This window comes from Aquarana catesbeiana, linkage group LG05, assembly GCF_042186555.1.
Source record: "Aquarana catesbeiana isolate 2022-GZ linkage group LG05, ASM4218655v1, whole genome shotgun sequence".
Taxonomy (NCBI): Eukaryota; Metazoa; Chordata; class Amphibia; order Anura; family Ranidae; genus Aquarana; species Aquarana catesbeiana.
Window position 1 is genome coordinate 97716119 of NC_133328.1, and position 21981 is coordinate 97738099.

Sequence of the window (21981 nt, forward strand, 5' to 3'; positions counted from 1 at the left end):
ACGGGAACGGATTTCCTGCTGTGGAATAAGTGCAAAACGCTGTTCCTACTCAAGCCCTGCATACCCCCTTATTATTAATAGGATATTAATAGGATATTATCCCTATTACGTCAGGACTCAGCTGAATCAGCTGTGAGCCTGGCATTGCCAAATATGCTACTATATTGCCTTATATTGTTCAATACCCCATATGAAGGGAATAACTATGACCGCAGAGTTTTTCAAAGAAGGAAATAAAAAAAAGTGGCGTTACAATGCTTTTGTTTTGGAGTTACTTGAATATGCCCTGTCCAGGAACGTCTTTGTGTTCAATGGCTCCCACTGCAAGGGGCCGTGATGGGGACTAAATGTGCCCCGTCATACGCGAACTTGTACCTGGGGGTGTGGGAGCGATCAGTGTTCTTTGGTGCCTATTCGTCTACGTACCTGTGCCATGTTATGTGGTGGCACAGGTACATTGACAAAATTTTGATGATCTGGAGGGGCATGCGGGAGCAATTTTATAACATGGATTGGTCAAAACTCTTTGAATCTGAACAAAGTAGAGTCACTTTCCTGGATATTCAGATTCTAAAAGGACTGGATGGTAGTCTTGCTACGGATGTGTATTGGAAACCAACTTCAACCAATACGATCCTCCACAAGGCCAGTGCCCATCCAGAGGCACTTAAGAACAGTATACCATATAGTCAGTATTTGAGACTAAAAGAAATTGCAGTCGAGAGGTGGATTTTCTAGTTCAGGCCAGGGATTTACAAATACGCCTATTACGAAAAGGTTATAGCAAAAAATGCTTAAAGAAAGCTTTCAATAGAACGAAAGAGAGATCTTGTCAGCTTCTGTATACTCACCGTAAAATAGAAAGTAATGAACCCACTCGGATCATTACGGGTTTTTCCCAGAACAATTTAGGTTTTAAAAAATTCTACAACGCCACTGGCATCTTCTGCAGGATGACGTGACAGTCGTAAAATACATTGGTGATAAACCTATCGAAGGGCAAAATCCCTAAAGCACCATCTAACTCACAGTCATTTACAGGAAAAAACTTCCATAATGCCTTGGAGCCAAAAACGTAAGGGCACATACAGCTGCGGGAAATGCAATTACTGCAGCTGGATATGGAAAGCGAGGCCAATCGGACAACTGTGGACTCCTAAGGAAGCCATCAACCTTCAACCAGTTGGTGTAGTCTATTATATGGAATGCCAATGCAAAGCATTTTACGATGGGAAGACCAAAAGACCCTTTCAAAAACGTATCAGAGACTATGTGTATGAAATAAAAAATGGCAAAATGGAATTGGCTATTAGCCGCCATATTGGCCTATATCACAATTTTGAATTGGATGATATGAGTTTTTTTGCTATTGAACATGTAAACAGTTCCCCTAGAGGTGGGGACATTGACAAACATCTCCTGCAGTTGGAGACCCAATGGATTTTCCGACTGCAGGCGACCAAGTCACCGGGTTTGAATGAACAGATCAGTTTCAAACCATTTCTCTAAGAAAAAAACCTCTTCTGTTTTGAAGTTTCATTAGGATGATTGTGTTATCCTGCCTCTTAGGATTTGTTGGCTGTAGTTAACTATGAACAGAAGATAAACATTCTAAATTGATTTGGTTTTTGTCTATGATATAGGACAAGTTATGGACATCGGATTAACTGTACATTGAGCATTTAACATTGGGTACACATTCCTTCCAGTGCAGGTGGATTTGGGGCTATTCTGTTCTATGGGATGGATTGGAGTTTGTCAGTTGGAGGGGTCTTGTCCTTCCCATTAGGGTTTTTTTGGGGAGAATATTTAGCCTTGGGTCCTATGAATATGTGAGCTTATACCGGTTTATAATTTTTTTGGTTGGCATTTAATGATGTTATTGTCTTAGTGATATACATAAATAGTTATGGAGCTTTTTCAGTTATGTTGGTGATATGGTATTGAGTATTAATTGTTGTATCTACTAATGATTTCAAATAAAGTGATTGATAAATTTCCAAATCCTGCTTTTTCCAATTAATACACAAGATGGCGATACTGAGTGGATCATATAGAGGTTTTCTGGCATGACATTATTATGGTGGCCACTAGATGGCAACAGCCAAGGATTTGCACACAATATGTTTGTATTACCCCAAGATAGAATATATATGACAAATGGTTCCAGTCTGTTAGCACGTGGTGGGACAGGGCAGTATTGTTTGCACTTGTGCCTTGACTGCCTTTCCTCTCATCTATGTGGATGTATGGGTTCAGGCTGCGTTGTGAGCGATGTTAGGCCACAGCCGCACGTCCCGCCATTACCGTGCATGTACGAATTGACAGTGCATGCGCAGTAGCATATTTGGTAATGATAGGATGGTGGTTTTTGGCATGAATTCCACCTTATTTAAGAGCGGTATGATTGTGAGCACTTGTGGGTCTTTATTTGGAGGTACTTTCTCTGTGATGGCAGTGGTATCCAGCGCGAATTAGACAAACAGTGTGAAACAGTGTCTGGTTTTGACATTCTCCCCATTACAAACAAGGTATTATGAACATTTGGAATTGGATTAGATGGTATGAGATATATAGCTTTCTGGATATACAAACAAGTAGTGTTCTTTCTATGTTATTCCAGATTTGACCTTTTTGCTGCCATTGGAATCTGCCTACCATTTATGTATGGACTTTAACAAAGGAGATTTCTCCTAGGTATGTCTTATAGTACTAGTTGGCTAATGCTTGAAGTGGTGGATATTTGTTAGTGATATATTATCTATTATCTTTCCCTGTTTCAGTACCTTATAGCCAAACATGTGACCAATCAGCCTTAACTGCCAACCCCTTTGTATTGGACCCTTTTTTTGGCTTTTGGGACAAACCTCTCTATCTGACTTCAGACTCACCTGATATAGACAGACGCCTTGTCCATCTTAGAGTGCACTGGCAGGGATGTGTATTGCCCTTAGGGGGGCCTTCCAAAGTCATTATTCACTAAATGTAAGTTTTTATAATTACTATGTATAAGTAAAACTACAGTGATATGCATTAATCTTGTATTTGCGACTATATACTGTTTGAATGTGTCTTTTTTCTTCTACATCAACTCTATACTACATTCATTCCTCTTGAAAGTGAACCCCTGAAGAAGCTGACAGGTGAAACATGTTGGGTTGTGCGTCTCCTCTCACATGTGTAACGGTGTATGCCATGGTTATCCATGATTGTGTGTATATATGATTACAGAGGAATTAGTGTACTTTGGTTAGGGGGAAGTTGGTTTCACATAGAGTTTGCTGCAAAACAATATTGTATTTAAATGTCTATTTGTATAGATGTAATTTTAACCATTTGTAATCTCAATAAAATTGAATTTTTAAATAATACGTTGGAAGATCTATTATTCCATGAGGAGGTTTCAGCACCTTTAAAGTCCCAATATCTTGTTGTCTCTTGTATCTTTTTTCTTGGGATGTGGTGATGATTGTCAACTGAATTACTTTATTATATTTATTATATTTTTACACTTTATTTTATTTAGCAATTGTGGAAATTTTTTATTTATATTTGTGCAGTTCTCTGGGCTGCACATAATTTTACAATAGCGTTTGGATTTACTTACTGTGCTTATTCTCCCCTTTTACAACTTTCAGTAGTTCATTGAGATAAAAAATGATTGAACCATATGCATAGTTTAACCACTTGCCTACCAGGCCAATTCTGACATTTCTCTCCTACATGTAAAAATCATCATTTTTTTGCTAGAAAATTACATAGAACCCCCAAACATTATACATGTTTTTTTAGCAAAGACCCCAAAAAAATCCCCATAGGCGACGCTTTAAAATTTTTTACTGGTTACATGGTTTGAGTTACAGAGGAGGTCTAGGACCAGAATTATTGCTTTCGCTCTAACGTTCGCGGCGATACCTCACATGTGTGGTTTGAACACTGTTTTCATATGTGGGCGGGACTTACGTATGCGTTCGCTTCTGCATGCAAACTCACAGGGACAGGGGCGCTTTAAATTTTTTTTTTTTTTTTTTTGTTAATTTGACTTTATTTATTTATTTATTATGTAAACATCCCTTGTAATAGGAATATGACATGACATGTCCTCTTTACAGTGAGATATGGGGTCAATAAGACCCCACATCTCACCTCTAGGCTGGGAAGCCAGTAATAAAAAAAAAAAAAAATGATCCTGGCTTCCCAGCTGAATCGGCGCCATTCGTTTGAAGGCAGAGGCCGGGCGTGATGTCATAACATGACGCCTCCAACGATCATAGAGACTCCAGTGACCATCTGGTCCGCCGGAAATCTCTATGATGAACATCCAGGGCCGGCGAATCCTGTGTCCGACTCACTGATCGTAGCGGTGAGTCGGTAGAAGCACGGGAGGGCGGCGGGGGGGAGTCCCCTCTCACCTCCCGTAAGAACGATCAAGCGGCGGAACAGCCGCTATGATTGTTCTGATGGTGCACAGAATCACCGGCTCTAAAGACGATATCTGAATGATGCCTGTAGCTACAGGCATCATTCAGATATCCCTGCTCAAAGCTGAGGACGTCATTTGGTGTACGGCGGGCGAGAAGCCGTTAAATAAATATATCTACTGTCTATGTTCAAAGTTCAACTACAGTCTGTTACTGTATCAAAACTGGTATAGTTATAAAGCACTAGTGTAATTCACCAAGTTGTCAGGCTGACATTTCAGAATATTTCAGTATTGACAACTTGCTTTAATTGAATGACACTTTCCTTTGTGTCTTAGGAAGGAAAAGGGAGTGAGGAAAAAACTTCAGTCAATAGAGATGTCTCATTGTTATACAGTACGTATAATGTACATCAATTAGAAGAAACTGGGAGAAATTCATCAGAAAGGCTTAGACTTAGACTTTGTATGGATGAACACTGTGGCTTGTTACTAAAATGGGGCAATTATCTGACTTGCTTTTATTGAGTGATTCAATAAAAACGTTTGTATCCATATTTTTATCCATAGTTCTGAAATGCATTATCAAAAAAATAATTTTCATCCAACTAACAAAGGATTTTCTACCACTGGCTGCCTCTGCTTGACTAGCCAATTAGTGCCACTACCTCACACAACTGCCACCTCTCTCTATAGCTTTAAGCAGAAAAAAGCCACTTGCTTTTCATCAAAGGGACACAGTCCTCATTATACTGTAGGTTATTTATTTTAGTACACTTATCAGGTTAATAATGCCAGTACCAACAGTAATAAAGAGGACACTATGTTCCTAAGCTTCCATGAAGTATTCAAACAAACAAAAAAAGACTCTCTCTCACTCTCGCTGCTGGGGAATTGCTCTATTGACGCTACCATAATTGCACCAGGGACTCAGCTCACTACTCCCTTTATAAATTGTTGGACCCCTACCCCGGAAGCCGAGGAATGGGCTGGCACACTTCACTGTCTCTTCTTGGTTTCTTATGCTCCTCTGTTCTATGGCCTTTTAGGCCTCTGTGTACCGCATTGACTCTTACTAAAATTTTTATGAAACGAAAAAAAAAAAGAAACAGGTGGTCAGCTGCCATGGCAATCCACCAAAACATTAGTTCTGAGGCTCTGTGGAGGCTTCAAATGACCTTCACTCAAACCATTGTTAACCACTTTAATACGGGGCTTTTATACACCCTTCCTGCCCAGACCAATTTTTAGCTTTCAGCACTCTCACACTTTGAATGCCAATTATTCAGTCATGCAACACTGTAACCAAACAAAATTTTAATCACTTTTTTCATACAAATAGAGCTTTCTTTTGGTGGTATTTAATCATCACTGGGTTTTTTTTTGCGACGTAAGTGAAAAAAGAGTGAAAATTCTGAAAAAAAAACCCCACTTTTTTTTAGTTTCTATGATAAAATTTAAATAAGTCATTTTTGTTTATAAATTTGGCCCAAAATGTATACTGCTACATCTCTTTGGTAAAAATAACCCAAATGAGTGGATATTATTTAGTCTCTGTGAAAGTTATAGAGTCTACAAGCTATGGTGAAAATCATTGAAAATTGATCACACCTGATCACACCTGATCACACCTGATGCACTGATGGCCTCATTTCTTGAGGCTCTGAAATGTCAGGAAAGTACAAATACCCCCCAAATGACCCCTTTTTGAAAAGTAGACAGTCAAAGGTATTTATTAGGAGGCATGGTGAGTTTTTTGAAGTTGTAATTTTTTCCCACAATTCTTGGGAAAATTACATTTTTTTTTTCACAAAATTGTCATAATAACAAGTTATTTCTCACACACAGCATATGCATACTTCCAATTACAACCCAAAATACATTCTGCTACTCCTCCCGAGTATGGCAATACCACATGTGTGTGACTTTTACACAGCCTGGCCACACACAGAGGTCCAACATGCAGGGAGCACCATAAGGGTTTCTAGGAGCATAAATTACACCTCTAATTTCATAACGACCTATTACATTTGTGAAGGCCCTGGAGCACCAGGACAGTGGAATTACCCACAAAATGACCCCATGTTGGAAAGCAAACACCCCAAGGTCTATTCTATGAGGCATAATGAGTCTTTTGAATGGTTCATTTTTTTTCCACAAGTCTTCGGAAAACGTGGAAAGAAAATTAAAACATATTTTTTTTTTTTTTACAGAAAGTGGTCAGTTTATAAGATATTTCTAATTCAAAGCATGTATATAGCAAAAATGACACCCCGAAACACATTCTGCTACTCCTCCTGAGTAGGGTGATACCACATGTGTGAGACTTTTACACAGCCTGACCACATACAGAGGCCCAACATGCAGGGAGTACCGTCAGGCGTTCTAGGAGCATAAATTACACCTCTAATTTCCTAACGACCCATTACACATTTGAAGGTCCTGGGAGCACCAGGACAATGGAATTACCCACAAAATGACCCCATTTTTGAAAACAAACACCCCAATGTATATTCTATGAAGCATGAGTCTTTTTTGAATGGTTAATTTTTTTACAGAAGTCTTCAGAATACATGGAAAGAAAATTACATTTTTTATTTATTTATTTTTTTACACAAAGTTGTCAATTAGATATTTCTAACACATAGCATGTATATAGCAAAAATTACACCCCAAAACACATTCTGCTACTCCTCCTGAGTATGGCGACACTCCATGTGTGAGACTTTTACACAGCCAGTCCACATACAGAGGCCCAACATTGAAATAGTACCTTCAGGCGTTCTAGGAGCATAAATTACACATCTCATTTAATTCATACCTATCACACTTTTGAAGGTCCTTGAGCACCAGGACAGTGGAATTACCCACAAAATAACCCCATTTTGGAAAGCAAACATCCCAACGTATATTCTATGAGGCATGGGCTGCAGATAAGTGCTCGGGTACTCTGATGGGCTGGAGACAGGTACTCGGTTACTCTGATGGGCTGGTGACAGGTGCTCAGGTACTCTGATGGCCTGGTGACTGGTACTCAGGTACTCTGATGGCCTGATGACAGGTACTCAGGTACTCTGATGGCCTGGTGACAGGTACTCAGGTACTCTAATGGGCTACAGATAGGTACTCTGACTGGTGACAGGTACTTGGATGGGCTGTGACAGGTATTCAGATGGGCTGTGACAGGTACTCAGATGGGCTGTGACAGGTACTCAGGTACTCGTGTACTCAGATGAACTGTGACAGGTACTCAGGTACTCGGGTACTCAGATGGACTGTGACAGGTACTCAGGTACTCTGATGAACTGTGATAGGTACTCAGGTACTTGGGTACTTAGTTGGGCTGTGACAGGTACTCAGCTACTCGGGTACTCAGATGGGCTCTGACAGGTACTCAGGTACTTGGGTACTCAGATGGGCTGTGACAGGTACTCAGGTACTCGGGTACTCAGATGGGCTTTAACAGGTACTCAGGTACTCGGGTACTCAGATGGGCTGTAACAGGTACTCAGGTACTCGGGTACTCAGATGAGCTGTGACAGGTACTCAGATACTCGGGTACTCAGATGGGCTGTGACAGGTACTCAGATGGGCTGTGACAGGTACTCAGGTAATCAGGTACTCAGATGAACTGTGACAGGTACTGGGGTACTCGGGTACTCAGATGGGCTGTGACAGGTACTCGGGTACTCGGATGAACTGTGACAGGTACTCAGGTACTTGGGTACTCAGATGGACTGTGACAGGTACTTTGATGGCTGGTCACAGGTACTTTGAAGGGTGATGACAGGTACTGTGATGGCTGGTGACAGGTCCTCTTTATTAGGGGGGGCAATCAGTGTGTGTTGGTGTGTACTGTAAGTGGTAACGAGATGTTACTGCAATCTCCTTCTCACACACGATCGGTGTGTGAGGAGGAGAACCCGGTAACATCTTGTTACTGCGGTTTGTTGACATTCTGTGACCGGCTGTGATTGGACACAGCCAGTCACGTGGTAAAGAGCCAATTTCATCCCCACAGGAGTGGCGAGAAACCAAGGACGTCATATGACGCCCACCCAGGATGGGAGATCCCGGACGTCTTATGACTATAGCCCGTTATTGAAGTGGTTAATTCCTGGCTTCTACAAGCACTGTAACAATGTGCCTTACAAATGGCAGCACAGTCATATAATCAAACTATGCAATTCAAAAGCTCCAGGACCCAGGGCCTTTTAACAAAATGTAATGCCATAGGCAAATACTGATTATGGGGTATATAAGCCCAATTTTTTTTTTTTTTTAATTGACCCCAATCTTCCTCCTATATAAAAATGTCAATCAGTACTTACTCTCCCTCACTGTTCTACACATCTTCATGCATTGTTTAGCACTGGTTCTCTTTCTGGTTGAATAATGTTGGCCCCATAAACGATGATGAAGGGAATTTGGTTACAAAAGACGGAGAGATGGCAAAGGTTTTGAATATTTTGAATATATTCTTCTCCTCAGTTTTCACAAGGGAAACGGGGGGGGGGGGGGAAATACAGTAACCAAGACGGTAATGTTCATGGTGAAAGTTTAGTTTATTCTTGGAGGCAAGTATACTTACGCAACTTTACAAACTGCCAATATCTCAACACAGCTTTAAAAAATAATGTATTTAATGTGAAACTACAATAAAATTAACAAGTCTGATCAATTCTATTAGTAATTCTAGAAATTACATAAGTTTTAAGAGTTTTTTAAGGACAGAATAGGTAGCGAAAGGCACTAGCTTATTTTTTAGAAGCCTCATATCTTTCAGACACGTTCTGCCAGTTGATAACATTCCAGATGGCTTTCAGGTAGTCTGGTCTAACATTTTTATACTGCAGGTAGTAAGCATGCTCCCATACATCAATGCCCAGAAGAGGAATAAAACCTGTTGTTCCTTGCAGAGGATCTTGGTTAGCACAGGCGGTGACTTGTAAGCGGTTAGATTCTTTGTTATAACCAAGCCAGCCCCATCCGGATCCCTGAACTGCCACTGACATGGCTGTAAGTTTATCTTTAAACTTCTCGAAAGAACCAAAGTCGCTTGTTATGGCTTTCAAAAGTTCACCTTGGGGTTCTCCTCCACCGCTGGGAGAGAGGTTTGTCCAGAAAATTGAGTGATTTACATGGCCTCCACCATTAAATTTAAGAGCAGGCTGGAGGGAAATCTGAGCAGTAACATCTCCTTTGGCCAAAGCCTCAGCATATTTCTTCTCTGCAATGTTTAGGTTGTTGACATAGGCAGCATGATGTTTACTGTGATGGAGCTGCATAATCTCAGCACTGATGTGAGGCTGCAGCGCACCGAAATCATAAGGCAAGTCAGGCAGTGTATGTTTCTATCTGGAGGAAGGCCATCCCAATGCAGGAACAAGTTTAAGGCTTGTTCTGCCGCACAGGCTCAGTCTGCAGAGCATAATCTACTAATATGACACCACAGCTGGAGAGCTAAAAATTACAAATTGCAGAGCATCCAATACAACTAAGTATGACAGCCTGACCTTGGTCTACCAAGACGGTAATGTTAATTTTCATAGCATGTCACAGGAAGCACCCCCATGGCTAACAGAAGACAGAATTAGAAATACACTTGAAAAACTTAAAATAAATAAGTCACCAGGTCCAGATGGCGCTTGCACCGGAGGGTCCTTAAGGAACTCAGTCAGGTAATAGCCAGACCATTGTTCCTAATTTTTGTGGACAGTTTACTGACTGGCATGGTACCAGCTGATTGGAGAAAAGTCAATGTGGCACCCATATTTAGGGTGCCAGATTTTAAAATAAAGGTTTTAAATGGAATTACGCTATGGATCTTTTTTCTTTTGCTTTGGAATGAGTTCACTAGCACGAGATCCTTCCCCTGGTCTGCAATTATGAAGTGAAATCCATTCAGAGTGAATATTCGTGATTGGTGTTGATGCCTATTTCCCAGCATTGTCTGGTAAGAGTTTAATCACAAGGGGGTTTATCCATCCCCGCCTTCGTCTCACGTGTGGAGGTGTTGGTGGCAGGTCATCACTGCAATCGTGTTAAACAAGACCAATTTTATATCTGGCTGGATTATCAATATATATACAGTTGGGATTAATCATACCATTGCAAATTACTACAGACTTTTTTCAAATGCACTTTATATGATAGAGCACATCTGTAATAAGCATATTGTGTTAATTTATATGTAGCACTGCCTTGTTTGTTTTGGTTTAAGTAATAAGCATGGATTCATGAAGAATCATTTCATCTATTAACCTTCTATGAAGAAGTGAGCTGCCAACTAGATAAAGGATGTGATGTATCTGGATTTTGCAAAAGCATTTGATATAGTTCCCCACAAACTTTTACTGTACAAACTGAGGTCTGTCGACATGAACCATAGGGTGAGTATCTGGACTGAAAACTGGGTACGGGGTGAGTCCAAAGGGTGGTGATAAATGGGGAGTTCTCGGAATGGTCCGGTGTGGAAAGTGGGGCACCCCAGGGTTCTATCCTGGGACCAATCCTTTTTAATTTATTCATAAACAATCTGGAGGATGGGATGAACAGCTCAATCTCAGTATTTGTGGACGATACAATGTTAAGCAGAGCAATAAATTCTACTCAGGATATGGATAGCCTACAAGAAGACCTAAACAAATGATGGGATGGGAAACTACATGGCAAATGAGGTTTAATGTAGAAAAATGTAAAGTAATGCATTTGGGTGCCAAAAATGTGCATGTAATATACTCACTAGGGGGAGAATCTCGAGGGGGAATCTAGTATGGAAAAGGACCTGGGGGTCCTAGTAGACAACAGGCTCAGCAATCTATTGCCATGCCAAGCTGCTGCAAGCAAAGCCAACGGAATGTTGGCATGCATTAAAGGGGATTCACTCCAAAGATAAAATGATAATTCTCCCACTCTACAAGACTCTGGTCCAGTTGCACCTGGAGTATGTTGTCCAGTTCTGGGCACTAGTCCTCAGGAGGGATGTGCTGGAACTGGAGAGAGTCCAGAGAAGGGCAACAAATCTCATTAAGGGACTGGAGGACCTCAGCTATGGGAAAAGACTATAAGCATTGAACATATTCTCTCTGGAGAGGAGACGCTTGAGAGGGAATATAATATCAATGTACAAATACCGTACTGGTGACCCTAGCATAGGGAACACATTTTCAGTGAAAGGGAATTAAAAAGACTTGCGGCCATTCACTAAAATTAGTAGAGAAGCGGTCTAACCTTAAACTATGTAGAGGGTAGAGGGTTCTTTACTGTAAGAGCAGTGAGGACGTGGAATTCTCTTCCACAAGCAGTGGTTTCAGCAGGGAGCATTGATAATTTCAAAAAACTATTAGGTGGGTATCTTAACGATCACAACATACAGGGGTATACATTGTACTATTAACATAAACGCACACACACAGGATGAACTGGATGGACATGTGTCTTTTTTCAGCCTCACCTAGTATGTAACTGTGTAATTATGTAATACCCAGCATCATTAGACCATATTCTCGTGACCTATGCATGTCAAGGAATGCATCATCGAGCCACACTGGTCTTGCACATTTTAGTGTTAGTATACGTACTGTATAACTTCAACCTTTCTGCTAGGCAATTTTTTAATCCAGCTTCTAACACAGGACACTGCAGTGACATGTCTACATGTCCCATGAAGTAGAACATAATGTTTGTTGTCAGTGGGTGAGCTTGGTAGTTCTATAACACCCACCAATTCCATTATGATGTAACCCTCTACATTAGAGATAATATGATCATGACAGACATCCCAAAAAGGGAACGGCTGACTAAAAGTGAAGAGAAATAAAAGTCTTTATGTGCCGATGTGTGTGCTCTGTGTTTGTTTTCCTGCGTGGATTATTCAGTCTCATTCCACCACCTCCAGCTGCCTGAGACCCTCAGTTGCTTGGGTTTGGCATGCCCATTTAACATAAAATGTGCCCATCAGCATGCCCCTTATTTTATCTTAAGGGGTACTCTGATGGGTACATTTACGTTACGGGGCATGCACATTTTATTGTGCCCATCAGAGTGCCCCTTAACATAAAATGTGCCCATCAACGTGACCCTTAACATTTAATATGCCCATCAAAGTGCCCCTTAACATAAAATGTGCCCATCAGTGTGCCCCTTAACATAAAATAAGGGGCATGCTGATGGGCACATTTTATGTTAAGGGCCACTCTGATGGACATATTTTATGTTAAGGGGCACGCTGTTGGGCACATTTTATGTTAAGGGGCACTCTGATAGGCACATTTTATGTTAAGGGGCACTCTGGTGGGCATATTTAAAGAGGTTGTAAACCCTTGTGGTTTTTCACCTTAATGCATTTTATTTTTTTGTGCCCATTAGAGTGAACCTTACATTAAATGTGCCCATCAGTGTGCCCCTTATAAGAAAATGTGTCCATCAGAGTGCTCCTGTAAATACCCCACATACCTTAGACATTAATGACTGTGTGTTGAGTTCTTTTGAGGGGACAGCAAATTTACACTGCTATACAAGCTGTACACTCACTACTTTACATTGTAGTAAAGTATAATTTCTGCAGTGTTGTCACATGAAAAGATATAATAAAATATTTACAAAAGTGTGAGGGGTGTACTCACTTTTGTGAAATACTGTAGTTTCTGTCTATCCAGCCCTGAGAATTACATAGCTTTGCTACACCACCCAGCCATGTCTTATATGGCAGAAAACCTGATTTCAAGTTGGTACAGTTTAGTAACACCTACAGAGCTTGTCTCACTTTTGTGAGGTACTGTATTTCCAGTACCTACAGGTAAGCCTTATTATAGGCTTACCTTTAGGTAAAAGTGGTGTAACTAGGTTTACAACATTTTAAGCAAAATGTCTTTACCTGTGACAGCCTGTTGCAAGCATCTAAGCTTGTTTCTTGCATGGCGTTGATGTCTATTCACATGCACAGGGCAAATTATCTAAGTGCCCAGGGGAACCGATTATACATCGAAGGAACATCTCACTTAGTTATACTCCAAGGGAAAACATCTCTATGGACCCACTCGTGACACTGTCATTAGCAATGCCTCTGTTTGTCAGAGTGTGCTCCTGCCTCAACACAGGAGGTCAGTGGAAGAAGCAGAATAACCCTCTTCTCCTTCATCTACTACAGTGACAGTATGTAGACAGTCAGAGCCTCCCTTCCTCTCTAACCATAGTATTTGAAGCCAGAGGTCTTCTAATCCTTGTGCTCCCCCTTCTGCATGAAGCTGCTTTTGCACTACTGCAAGAAGAGACTGTTTGTTCATCTAGCTGAATCCCTGAGTAGCTCACCTCGTCATCATTTGTATAAAAAGACCACCCATTTGTGCCCTTCAATCTACATGCTTGAATCAAGCCTCTCCCTCAGCTGCGCCTTTTCACTCTTCCCAGCTTTGTCTGGGCTCTCCACATTCGGAGATGTCTGATTCCTACTTGATAGGAGCTTATCCCTGGGAATAGTATGCCTTGCTCGAAAACTAATTTCCTCATGGCAATCCTTTTCCCTCAAGTGTGGTTACTCCTTTTGTGTTTCTTAATACTCCATAACCCTATCCATCTTCTGAGAAAACTATTGAACTACAAGGTCTACAGGGATCAGTTCTTACAGTTCTATTTCACAGGAGGGTCCTTACCCTTTAAAATCCTTTGGTACTCCCAGACCCTGCTCACAGCACGGGTTCTAATGTTCATCAAAGTGCTAATTTTTGGCATTCTTATTGTGGAACATTTCAATAACTTTCCTTTAGCTGCATCTCCTATCACCTGCAAGCCTCATCTAAACATGGATTGCCAGGTGTCCAGCACTGGATCACCGGATCAAGCTAGACTGTTGAGCTCAGTTCTTCTGTAAGGGAGTCCACTCTTATTGGATCATTAAACTCTTCCATGCATAATAGACTTTTTCCCATGTTTCCTTTCAGTGGTTGTGAGATTGATAAGGGATATCCTTCTAGCAAGGTCTTTCATTTCCCTTCAGACTATTCCTCTGTTTTTTGGGGAGTCTAATCTCTGGACAAGACACCAATAGCTCTCTTTGGGCCAAGAAGTTCTGAATGACACCACATGGTTGGTGCAGAACCTTCACTCCAGAAAGGTCTGGTAACTGTCCTTGAGACAGGGTAAATGAGTTGCCCTCTACACTGGATATTGTTAAGTGGTTTGTGACTGCACAGTCCTTCCTAGACCCAAAGTATGGCCTTCAGGATCTCCCCAACTAGTGATCTCTACATTGAAGAGTGAGTGGTCAACAATTAAGTGTCCCTATTTTCCTGCTTGGATGGAAGTATCCATCATTGGAGGGTCCTGTGTTTCCCTTGATGGTCGGCAGACAAGATTCACGGGGACTCTACTGCAGTTTTCCCCTATGTGAGATAGTTTATGTCTGGAGGCCTTGGTGGGACCTGACCACCCAAATATAGGTTCTCTGTTTGCAGCCAAGTTGCAGATTTTTGGGGATATCCCCATAGGTTTTTTCCTTTTAACCTCAGTCAGGGGAAATTTTCTAATAGTAGCACTAGGATTTTTACGCCTCGCTCCATAGCTGAAAATGCTACTTTCTTTAGAAGTGGCTTACTTAATTCTTAGAATCTTACTATTGGTAACTTGTAAGGCAGGGGTACAGTGTGGTCTTTTACACTTTAAGAACACATCGTGGTGTTTGGTTGGAAGGACCCCTTCTCTTCCTCCTGATCATGCTGTTCTTGTACACCATACTAGGGTTTGGTATACCTTCATTACTGCCTTTCCTTTGTGAAGATGTTGTTATCACACAACTATCTCCTTTAGGGATTCGAGTTTACTACCTTTCAGTTTTTACCAGTCTTTTGGTCCATTTACTTTAACCATTGGTGAAGAATATCCCATCCATATCTGGCTTATTGTGAAATTGGTTGTGTGATCAAGTGACTCTATGGTTATGGTTCTTCCTTTCCCGGAAGTCAAAGTGCAGGAATGCTAAGCCTGCACCTTCTGTGGTGATTGACTGATCTTCATTTTAGACATACTTGTCTTTCCTACTTCCCCTTAAGAATTTTATTTATTTATTTATTTATTTATTTTATTCAGTAAATTTCCTGATAATGTGTGTGGTCTAGTTTTATCTGCTTGTTCAAGTGGTGCTTTTTCTGCATGTTTTCTTTGTTGGATTTTTGTTCTTTTTCTCCAGTTTCACTAGATGGGGCTCATGGTTTCTTCATGTACTAGTTTCTCCTAGAGGTGATTCTCTCTGGAACACCAGGTTGATCATTGGTGCTCCCCCTTGGTCATGGAAGTTCCCCTGTTTGACATGGCCTTTCTTTGTCTAGCCTTAATTCTAGCGCTGATTCTTTCAGGTACTCTGTTGTGAATAGACCCTACATCTGTTTGATCTCTGATAGTGATAGTGCTACCCACCCCTCAGTTGGACTTCTTTGGACAGCCTGACTGTATTAGAATTCCTAACTTCCTGTCACGCTACAGACGATCAAGAAAAAAAGATTTTATGATACAAATATCTTTATGATAAAAAAAGTATTTTCATTAAGTTCATTAAGGGACACAGGTCCCGCCTCTCTGTGTTATTATGTGCTGCTTGTTCACAAAACTGAGGCATCACAGGTAGAGGATAGGTTATAAGGGCACTGGCACAATGATTTATTCTGTTTGCTAGTGTTCCAATCAACTGTAGCAGTATAACCTGAGCATATTTGAATGCCTAAATTCCTGTGTCCTTTAATAAATTCGAAGATAAATATTTTGTGGCAAGTTAAAAAAATCTTACCTTTTAAAAGCTAAAGTGGGAGAAGCAGATGAAGATCACAGTGCCAGTGCAAATTAAACTGGTGATCCTGAAGTTGGACTTTAAAACAACATTGTCATTTGCCCCTGGGTACATACAGACTCAACATAACAGTTGCATGATTCACCTATTTTCAAACCCACTAAGATCCAATGCCTTTGGATAGGAAATATTGATTAAACAGGTTGGAAAGCCAGTCCTGATTACTACTGTTGTGCCACTGTTAAGTCAAAGACACCTCCTTGCTTTGCCCCCTACCCACTCTGCTGAATTTGCAAGGCCATGCCTGCAGTTTTGTATCTTCATCTGCAGCATTCATTCATTGCACATTTGATTGTCCTTTTACTGTAAATCTATAGGCAGCTTTACCCTTAAGGTGACCCTCTCTGGTGTAAATGTGATCTCCTGTTTGCAGGAGATATAACCAAGTTATAAGGATAACACTGCAGTAACATCTGTCATGTATAACTAATATATAACTGAGTGTCACTGACCTGTAAGTGGTCAGTTTGTCATTTTTCAATTTCAAATCACCTGACATAAACTCTCGCTTTTTTTTTTATATATATATATATTACATCTCCCATGAAATTGCTGCAGGCATTTTCCTATTTAATTTGAAGTGCATACATGCATTGAGTTAATCATATCAGAAGACTCGTATGCAATTTAACAAATTCATTTACATCACCTTGAACATTTAGTGTAGAACTGGAAAGAAAGCAAAGGAGAAAATGTTCTGACCTTGTCATTCAAATAAATGTGTCACAGACCTGCTCTTTTCCCTGCTGCATTTCAACTGAGGCTGACATGTTTCATTACTTTTGACAAATGAAGAATGCTTTTATCTGCTAGTTTAACTGTACTCTACCATTTTCTTCTGGCACACAGAACACAAAACTAGTGCTAGGCAGCAGCAACCTACCCAAAGTATTTGGTCTTTTTGGGGCTTTGTGCAAACAATGTCACATTGGAATAGAACATGATGACCTCATTACAGCAATTCTGCAATAGTGTATTTTTTCCTGTGAACTGAGATTCTTTGGGTGTGCCCCTGTGCTTCTTTAAGCACAGTGTCTTTGCCTGTCTTTGCTGGGCAGCTCACATCAGGCAAGGCTTTGGCATTTCATGGTAGTGCCAAGCTTGCCCACCCATTCCCACCTACCACACATTTAAAATAGTCACTGAGACAGCCCTTCATAGTGATAGACCAATTAGAATATATAGGGTGAGAGAAAAAGGATAAGTTATTTGACTTGATCAGGAATGGACGGAGCTTTGTCTTACTAGATCCATCCCACATTTGGGCAGCTCAAAGACACCGCAAGCTGCTGCAGATACAGTATGTGCAGGAATCTTTGCCTGTCAGAAGCTTGTTTGTCTGTTGTTAAAGTGAATGAGTCACTTTAAAGCGAAGCGCCACCCAAAAGAGGAAGCTTCACTTGATTGCACCCTCCTCCCCTCCACTGTCACATTTGGCGCTTTTTGGGGGGGGAGGGGAGAGTGGGTACCTGGTTTTGACAGATATCCGCTCCCATTTCCTGGTCAGATCACCACAAGGTGATCTACGTCATATCTGGCCCCTCCTCCTTCCTCCCGATGCCTTCTGGGATCTGTGTGTGTCCCAGAAGACAGCATTCACAAAGTGCAGCGCGACTCGTGCATGCGCAGTAGGAAACCAGCTGTGAAGACCGAAGGCTTCACTGCTGGTTTCCCTTACTTGCAACGCCGGTGCCTGCACTTGCCGATGGACAAATCAGCTTGGGGTGCTGACATTGCGGAATTCCTGGACGAGTAAGTGTCCTTGTATTAAAAGTTAGCAGCTATAGTATTTGTAGCTGCTGACTTTTAATTTTTCTTCCCCCAGACTGGAGAACTCTGCTTTAAAGAAGAGTGGGCAGAGAAAACAAATTTTTCTCAGTATTTGGTTTAGGAGATAAGCTGATTTGCATTTTAGCAGCTCCTGGCATTTTTAGACACTGACTTTTGTGAACAGAGGTCATAGATGTCTAGATGTGCACTTACAAAGAAATGCCGTTGTAGTTGTCACTGATATCGATTTTTTTTATAAACAAAGCCATGGGAATACCATGCCATAGGTCACATAGTAAACTGTGGGGGAGATTTACTAAAACTGCAGCACGCAGAATCTGGTGCAGCTATGCATGGTAGCCAATCCGCTTCTAACATCAGCTTGTTCAATTAAGCTTTGACAAAAAAACCTGGAAGCTGATTGGTTTCTATGCAAACCTGCACCAGAGTTTGCACACTCCAATTTTAGTAAATCAACCCCGATGTGTATTTGGAAGAAAGAAAAATAAGTAGCAACCATAGGCATATGATTTACATTTCATAATTATAGATAACACAGGCAGGTCCTCCGCTGCAGTAGCAGCAAAGCTTGATCAAGAACACATTCAGGAGGGGTGTTCAGATTTAACCAGGAAACATACCCATGAGGACAGAGCAGAATGAACACATCCCTTTAATTTTGCTCTCTAGGTCATGCCAATATGTCCACTACTAGTGGATTTGCTCATATTGCTGGTAGGAAATTACTAGACATGCATGTTAGCTTAATGCACAAATGTGATGTTTAAAAAATTATTTGATATTTACTTTTTCATCCCCATCAGGATTAGGGTTTACTAATAAATCATGGTTCTCCTGATTTATGATACAAATTATGATAATAATGCGTGGAATGTCACTTTTAGCATGCTACTTGGTACATCAGACCCAATGTACAGGCAAGCTGGAATATTATTTTTATTTGATGTGTTTTAGGGTAGCTTCCCTGGCGGTTTTCCCGAGTTGGGCTTGGGGATAAATTTCAGCACCATTAGCGGTAACCCCGAGCCACACTCGGGATTACATCTCAGGATCCTGGTGTAGTGTACTTACCTTGTACCAAGGATCCTGCGATGTCCCCCCGCTGTGTCTGTGGGCTCTGTCCTCCGCCCCGATGTCCTGTGTGCCGGGCTCCATTCCCTGCGAGCGTCGCAACGCACGGGGGTGGAACCTGGCGGCAAATTCAAAAAAAGTTGAAAATTCATAACACATACAGTACACTGTAATCTTACAGATTACAGTACTGTATGAAATCATTTCACATCCCTTTTGTCCCCAGTGCTTTGTCCAATGCCCAGCATGCAGTTTTATATGATATATGCTGTTATTTCTGCCTGGAAACTGGAGATTGTCCATAGCAACCAAAAAGTGTCCCTTTACGTCAAAAGTGGTTTTAGACCAGTTAGAAAACAGCGATTGTAAATTAGAACACTTGCATAATTGAGCAATAGTGAATCGTGGGGAAATTTATTTTATTATTATTATATTATTATTTTTTATAATTCCGGTATTTATATTTATTTATTATATTATAATTTATGATTTTGTGTTTCCAACTTCATCATACCCGGAATATCTACTAGACTCTTGGTGGACAGATTTAAGTGTGTTATTGCTAAGAATTACAGACCTACAATATAAAACGCCAAATTTCTATGCAAAATAATTGTACTGCTTTGAGATGCAAAAATCTGAAATAATCATACCGTCAGGGAGGTTAATGTATTTACTTTATTGTTGCTTATTTTTATTTTATTTCATTAATTTTATTTAATTATTAATGATGAATAAAGAGCTATGATCACATGCGATAACAGTGCATGAGATATCCCTTTTAGCATGCGGCTTATGATAGCATAACATGATGCATCAGGCCCAACGTGCTGACAAGCTAATACATTATTTTTGTCCTTAATAAATTGAACTCTTTATTTTACCAGTCTCTTTTATTGGTCAATCACTTTAAGCTGTCAAGAAAATAAACATGTTAAAAGCATTTTCCCTACTGAATACCCTGTGGTTCTGCTCCAAAACTCTTTTTTACAGAATGGAAAAAGTGAAGTGTTTGAAAATATGAAGATTTGTTCTTGTAGTAGCTTGTCAACATTTTTCTTTAACAGTTAAGAAAAGGAGACATTCATAGATCAGTTTGCTCTTGTACCATAATCTCTGCACTCTGGTTTCATTGGGGGGCCTACTAGTTTTCAGTGCAGAGTGGCTCCTGGTACAGGATGAGATGAGTATGTAGCAATATAGGAGTTAATTAGTGCTTGGGTAATGGGTTCAATCAGTTTTAAAAAGCTTAACCTTTAGGCGTTAAGTGTATTATAGCTGGGGGTGGACATACCATTTGTGCAGTCCATGCAGCTGTACAGGGGCCCTCTGGGACTTAGGGGTCCATTTTTTCTAGATCTGGATCAGATGGATGTTGGGATCATCCCTGCTGTCACATAGATTTGTACATTAAGTTTTTTTTTGTTTTACTTTATCCAACAGTTCAATGGGGGGCTCAAAAATTGGTCTTGCATAGGGGTTTATTATTTGTAATATGTCTATAGCAAATGAGGAAATTGTTGGGGGGAGCGCTGCCATCTCTTTATATACAGTATGTCTAATGCTTGGCTCACTTTAGAGTCAAAAGAGTAATGCATGGTAATTGTTTGGGCTTTTGTATTCTCATTGCCATTTTCCTGCATTAGTTCATATGTGGAAGTGTGCATAGCTACACAACTTCCTGATTAGCACTATTTCAGAAGTATGATTTCCAGTCTAAAGCTAGCAACATGCTGTTGTGGTTTATTTTTTTGTTCAGCCAGTAGATTCCTCTATATGTACAAATGAGGTACAAAAACACTCTATTCTCTATTCTAATAGCAGCACCCTCTAGCGTCTGGATACACTGCGACTGTAGATAAAATCCAGCATGTCCCTTCAACAGAAGTCAATCAAATGATTGAGCAGGAACCTGTCACACACTGATCTAAATTTATCTGGTCCCTGCTGAACCTTCCAAATTTTGATCAGTGTATGGCCAGTTTAACCACTTACAATACCCAATACAAGGCATTTTCACCCCCTTCCTGCCCAAGCCAATTTTCAGTTTTCAGCGCTGGCACACTTTGAATGACAATTGCGCGGTCATGCAACATTGTACCCAAATGAAATTTTTAGCATTTTTCCCCACAAATAGAGCTTTCTTTTGGTGGTATTTGATCACCTCTGCGGTTTTTATTTTTTGTGCTATAAACAAAAGAAGAGCGACAAGTTTAAAAAAAAAAACACAATATTTTTATATTTTTGCTATAATAAATATCCCAATTTAAAAAAAATAAATACATTTCCTCAGTTTAGGCCGATACGTATTCTTCTACATATTTTTGGTAAAGAAAATTGCATTAAGTGTATATTTATTGATTTGCGCAAACGTTATAGCGTCTACAAAATAGGGGATAGTTTTATGGCATTTTTATTATTTTTTTTTTTTTACTAGTAATGGCGGTGATCTGTGATTTTTATTGTGACTGTGACATTGCGATGGACACATCGGACACTTTTGACACCATTTTGGGACCATTGGCATTTATACAGCGATCAGTGCTATACAAATGCATTGATTACTGTATAAATGTCACTGGCAGAGAAGGGGTTAACACTAGGGGGCAATCAAAGGGTTAACTATGTGTCCTAGGGAGTGATTCTAACTGTAGGAGGGGACTCACAAGGGAAGGAGACCAATCGGTGTTCCTCTGTACTGTGAACACATGATCGGTCTCCTCTCACCTGACAGGACGTGGATCTGTGTGTTTACACACACAGATCCACGGTCCTGCTAGGTTAACGGGCAATCGTGGGTGCATCGGGTTCCAAGTGACACGGCGGGGGCACGCCCGCGCCCCCCAGATGGCCAGGAAGC

General features: G+C 40.7%; 2 protein-coding genes across 5 annotated transcripts in view; one reads left to right on the forward strand and one right to left on the reverse strand.

The window, feature by feature from the left end:
- XYLB (xylulokinase) overlaps positions 1–21981 on the forward strand; it is a 277360-nt gene that overhangs the window by 171290 nt on the left and 84089 nt on the right. The window contains exon 16 of one of the 4 annotated variants that reach the window (XM_073630001.1): positions 4760–4894. The exons of the other annotated variants lie outside the window; for them this stretch is intronic. Within the exon in view, the coding sequence (XP_073486102.1) occupies positions 4760–4776 (17 nt within the window). The 3' untranslated portion in view covers positions 4777–4894. Of the gene's footprint in view, positions 1–4759; positions 4895–21981 lie in introns of those variants that run through there. 4 annotated transcript variants of the gene reach the window in all.
- On the reverse strand, positions 8985–9955 carry LOC141145813 (superoxide dismutase [Mn], mitochondrial). Its single transcript, XM_073632673.1, has one exon. It carries the CDS (start codon positions 9706–9708, stop codon positions 9178–9180), a length of 531 nt encoding a protein of 176 aa, XP_073488774.1. The 5' UTR covers positions 9709–9955; the 3' UTR covers positions 8985–9177.